Source organism: Parasteatoda tepidariorum, chromosome 5 (genome assembly GCF_043381705.1).
Source record: "Parasteatoda tepidariorum isolate YZ-2023 chromosome 5, CAS_Ptep_4.0, whole genome shotgun sequence".
Classification (NCBI taxonomy): domain Eukaryota; kingdom Metazoa; phylum Arthropoda; class Arachnida; order Araneae; family Theridiidae; genus Parasteatoda; species Parasteatoda tepidariorum.
In genome coordinates this window covers 48,817,090-48,821,505 of record NC_092208.1, presented here as the reverse complement: position 1 = coordinate 48,821,505, position 4,416 = coordinate 48,817,090, and the positions used below count along the sequence as shown (strand labels likewise).

Below are 4,416 nucleotides of genomic sequence, written 5' to 3'. Positions count from 1 at the left end.
CTAGTGCGTTCTCCAGAGGTGGTATCCACTCTTTCAGGACCACCACAATGGGTGAGATACCGTTGGTCATGCTAATTTGGACGTCTAGTTTCTGCCACACTAGATGGCAGCACCGAGACTCTATTTGGATGCTAAAGTGCAATAGGAATTTAATTTTGCCGGAAATGCCAAGAGCCAATAAGGCACTCCAGGGATCTTTTACATGCCGCATAATCATACGACATGGGGCACTGAGGATTATCTGAATCCCGAAATTCCGGTGTCTGGGGCGGGGATCGAAGCCGCAGACTTGGGCTCAGAAGGCCAACTGCACTACCCAGCAATACCTGAAATATAACATAAAAATAATTTGAGGTCATATGAAATCTATAGGCAGCACCGAAATAACTCAGTTATATGTAAATAGCATAATTATATAAAAATAATTTTGTTTAACCTATTGAAAAGAGTTTGGTTTATGAGAACGCAAATTTTTTTTTCTTCATAATATTCCTTTTCAGGTATTTTCTCAAACTAAAAATAATTTTTAAAGTTTTTCCAAATTTAAAAAAAAAAAAAAAAAATTACTCAGTGACAAAAAAACAGGAATTTCCAATAAAAGTTTTAGGATACTTTCGAGGTCTCTTTTTCAAAAAAAATTGCATACTTCATAAAAACTGAGATACATGCTATTTAATTAACACATTTTAAGCCAAACATTGAAATTTTTTAAAATATGGTATTATTTTAATCGAAATATGCTTAAATTACATTCAGTAAGTTATATTATTTAAGAAATGAAATGGTGCGTACATGCAAATAATTGGACAAATCAGTAAGTTGAACTCTAAAAATTATTATATTGCAATTCCTTTCAAGGTGTCCTAGTATGACTTTCTAAAATCTTCACTTATCATGTAAATAATCAATCAAGAATTACATTAAAGTCGATTTTCTAATTATTAGGTCACAAATTAGACTATTAGAATAATTTTAATTTCATTTGTTTCATTAAAATGTATTTCATGGAACTTAATCAAAACAATTTAAATTTTTTCAACTTGCTATCCATAGAAGTTTAGAATTTTTTTCTTCCAAAATCTTTAAATTTGTAATTTAAGTTCCACGAAACATTTGCCTCATTTTAATGAGTAAAATGAATCAAAAAGTATTTCAAAATGCTGATTATTAATTTGAATAATACATTGATATTCATGCAATTCTTCATAGAGTAACATATTGAGGGCTCCATTCAAATATTACATATGTTTTTAGCATTTTTGGACTCCCTCCTTCATATCATCAAAACCAAGTATATCACAAACCATACCCATATGCCTATGCAAGAAAGTCATAACATCCCCTGATTTTTACTTCAGCTTCGACAGTATTAATCTAATTTTAGGATTAAATTCAAAGATGATGTAACTTTGTATAAAAAAAATTTTTTTGTTGTAATTCATTTAATAAAATTTCGAAAAGTATATTCTTTAGATATCTTTTGTGTTTTTCTTCTACAATCAAAACTCGAACTATGAACTCAAATCCTTTTAAAGAAGATATTTTCTACCAAATTTAACTTTTATTTCTAATTTTTTTAGTGCAATTTTTTCTTCAAGATTTTTGTAAAATAGTGTTTCTTTTTTTCATTTAAAAAAAAATATTTGAAAACAGGATGATTTTACTGTAAACAGGACAATTTTTTGTAAGCATTGCTCAAACCCCTCTTCTCCCCTTATCAGCAACAATAAGAAAATCAGGAACCACGACCCCCTCAATTACTTTTGTGATATTTAAGGGATTCTAAGGTAAAGAGCAGAATTTCACTCCAGAATACCTTTAACAAAAATTGTTTTAGGTAAATTTCAAATTGAAAAATAAGTTTCATTTATTTACTTGAAACAAACTTGTTTATTGAAATTTATTCAAAATCGATATTGAAAACTAAACTGTTTATTGAAATGTATACAACCTAGATTTTCAATAACTTCAACATAACATAAGCCTATAGAATAAAACTAATTTAACTTAAAACTGGTTCAGAAAATTATTCCAATACAAATACTTTTATATCTGAACTAGTGATTTTTCCTTCAAATAAGCATGGACTTTAAATCCAAAAAATATATATATATATTTTTAGGCGATTCAGATGCTCAAATAAGTTGCTAAAAGTATCAAAACCCAAACTATATTTAAGATTTACGTTTTATGAAACCTTCCCAGAACTTTAGGTACATTATGCAACTTCTTTCCCTTTCTTATCAAAATCTAGTCTACATACTTTAAGTTTAAAAGAAGAATATCTGAAAAAATCTGGGTCCATAATATCTGGCAGTATTCAAGTATCTGTATTTCAAGGAACTGTTGAATTTTACTCTACTTGTAGAATATTAACAAAAAATTTAGGTAAGAAGGTGTAAAAGTTCGATCTTTTCAGAGGAAGATAAAAATAAAGTATTTACGCACACAGTCCAAAAGTATCTGCAAGCTCATAAGATTTTTGATAATAGAATAATTTTATTAAATATACAAAAACAATTAATTATTTAATATTTTTACTTATTCTTGACAAAAAAAATATATATTTACATGCACATTAACATCATTAGAGAAAGATTAATATTTATAGTTATACATAGAACTACATTCATAAAAAGTAATTATCTTAGTAAGTAATATTAGTAATTTTGCTCCAAACATAAGTACATTAAAAGATTTCCTACTGTCAACACAATCGTCTAGTTTTGTTGCAAAGCGAGTCACACCAAGTGGAGTTGGAAAAAATCAGCTGATTGTAGGTTCCACCGCTAATGATGGGATCGCTAATCTTTGAGCTTAATGGGCAGCAAGCATACAATTTAACACTGACTTTCTTCTACCTTGCATAAATCATGATAAAGCTATTTGCTTCATATTTTCTTTTCCACCACTGCACTTTTTTTGCATGAGCAGGATAACCACCAATAAATCTGCGTACAGTGCATGTGTGCGTGTCTATATTATCTAACTATGTATCTTTTGTAAAATAAATTTAAAAAAGAAGAAAAATTATTATTTAGTGTGCATTACTGCTCTCCACCCCCAAATGCTAATTTATATTGTAAGAATCATTTAAAAAATTAAATTACATTTCATGTAGATCTAAATTCTCCTAGTTTATAGTTGCATTGACTGAAAATCATTTATTTTTTTTTTTCCTTTTAAAAAATAGAAGATATAGAAACTATGGAATGGATTCTATAACAGTCAGTAATTCCTTTAACTTTCTATATATAACAAGCTTAATTTTCTTAAAAATAAAAAAATCCACCTAGTAAATTAATAATCTTGTCAGTGCATTTTCAATGTTGTTAATAAAGACTTTAATATGATAAAAAGTTTTATTTACAAATTTTAAATTACAAAAAATGAATTACTAAATGACAAACAAAATCTTGATAAAAAGATGATTCAATGAGACCATAACTAATCATCTTTCAAAGTACCTAAAAATTAAATAAAGTATAAGAAACTTGGAAATATAATGCATCATTGATAATTTACTTCAATTATAAATTATATAATTTATAACATATTTTAACAATATCAAATATATTCATATTATGATACACATTAAAATATTAGAGATATTTAGTTGTAATACAACTATAGGAAATATAGAATGGATACTAATCGCACATCAGTGGCGTAGCGATTTTAACTCGCGCCCGGGGCACAATACCTTTTTAGCGCCCCCCCCCNCTCACGTTCGAAAACTATACAATATAATATGTAAAATATACTCGCAAATTAATAAATAAATAAAGTAAAATAAATAAAGTCTTAAGCTCAAGCTAGGCTTTAAATTTGAGACAAAAAATGTAGTTGAGAAAACAAGACTAGATTTTGAAATGTTTATGGTCATCTATAATTAGTTCATAAGATACCTATTATTTATTTTCCATATTTATAAAGAAATATTTTAAAAACACGCAGTTTTAAAACAATAAAAAAGTAAATATTTACTATCTCTAAGGAGATACATATATTTAAATGATTATAATACAATAGGAGGCTAAGCCCCCTGCGCGCTGGCGCTCGCCAACCCCCGGAACTGCTTCACAATCCAATGCTCGCTTTGCTCGCGCATTGGATACGTTCTTAACGTCTAGCTTTTGTATACTTTTTTGAACACTGAAGTTCTGAAAACTTTTCACTGTAGAAAATTCTAAACCTGTACATTTCAATATTAATTTGAAATTGCAAACAGTTCACATATTTTTCTTAATCACACTATTCTAAATTTCAGTTGTTGAGAAAAGTAACTGTTGTAAGTTTTGTTTTAAAGTCTTTCCCACAAAAGGGCTAAAGCCATGTGTTGTAAAACAATATGAAATAGTAGTCTGCCACTGAACGCCGGATGTAAAGTATCGGCTTCGATGAAGATAATTTTGT

At 28.3% G+C, this 4,416-nt stretch overlaps 1 protein-coding gene across 1 annotated transcript in view; it reads right to left on the bottom strand.

Moving 5' to 3' along the window:
* Window positions 1-3,343: 3,343 nt before the first annotated feature.
* The window catches only part of LOC107436816 (DNA polymerase epsilon subunit 4), a 14,946-nt gene continuing 13,873 nt past the window's right edge, over window positions 3,344-4,416 (bottom strand). Inside the window, exon 4 of the mRNA XM_043046828.2 lies at window positions 3,344-3,467. Within this exon, the coding sequence (XP_042902762.1) occupies window positions 3,448-3,467 (20 nt within the window). The 3' untranslated portion in view covers window positions 3,344-3,447. The remainder of the gene's footprint in view (window positions 3,468-4,416) is intronic.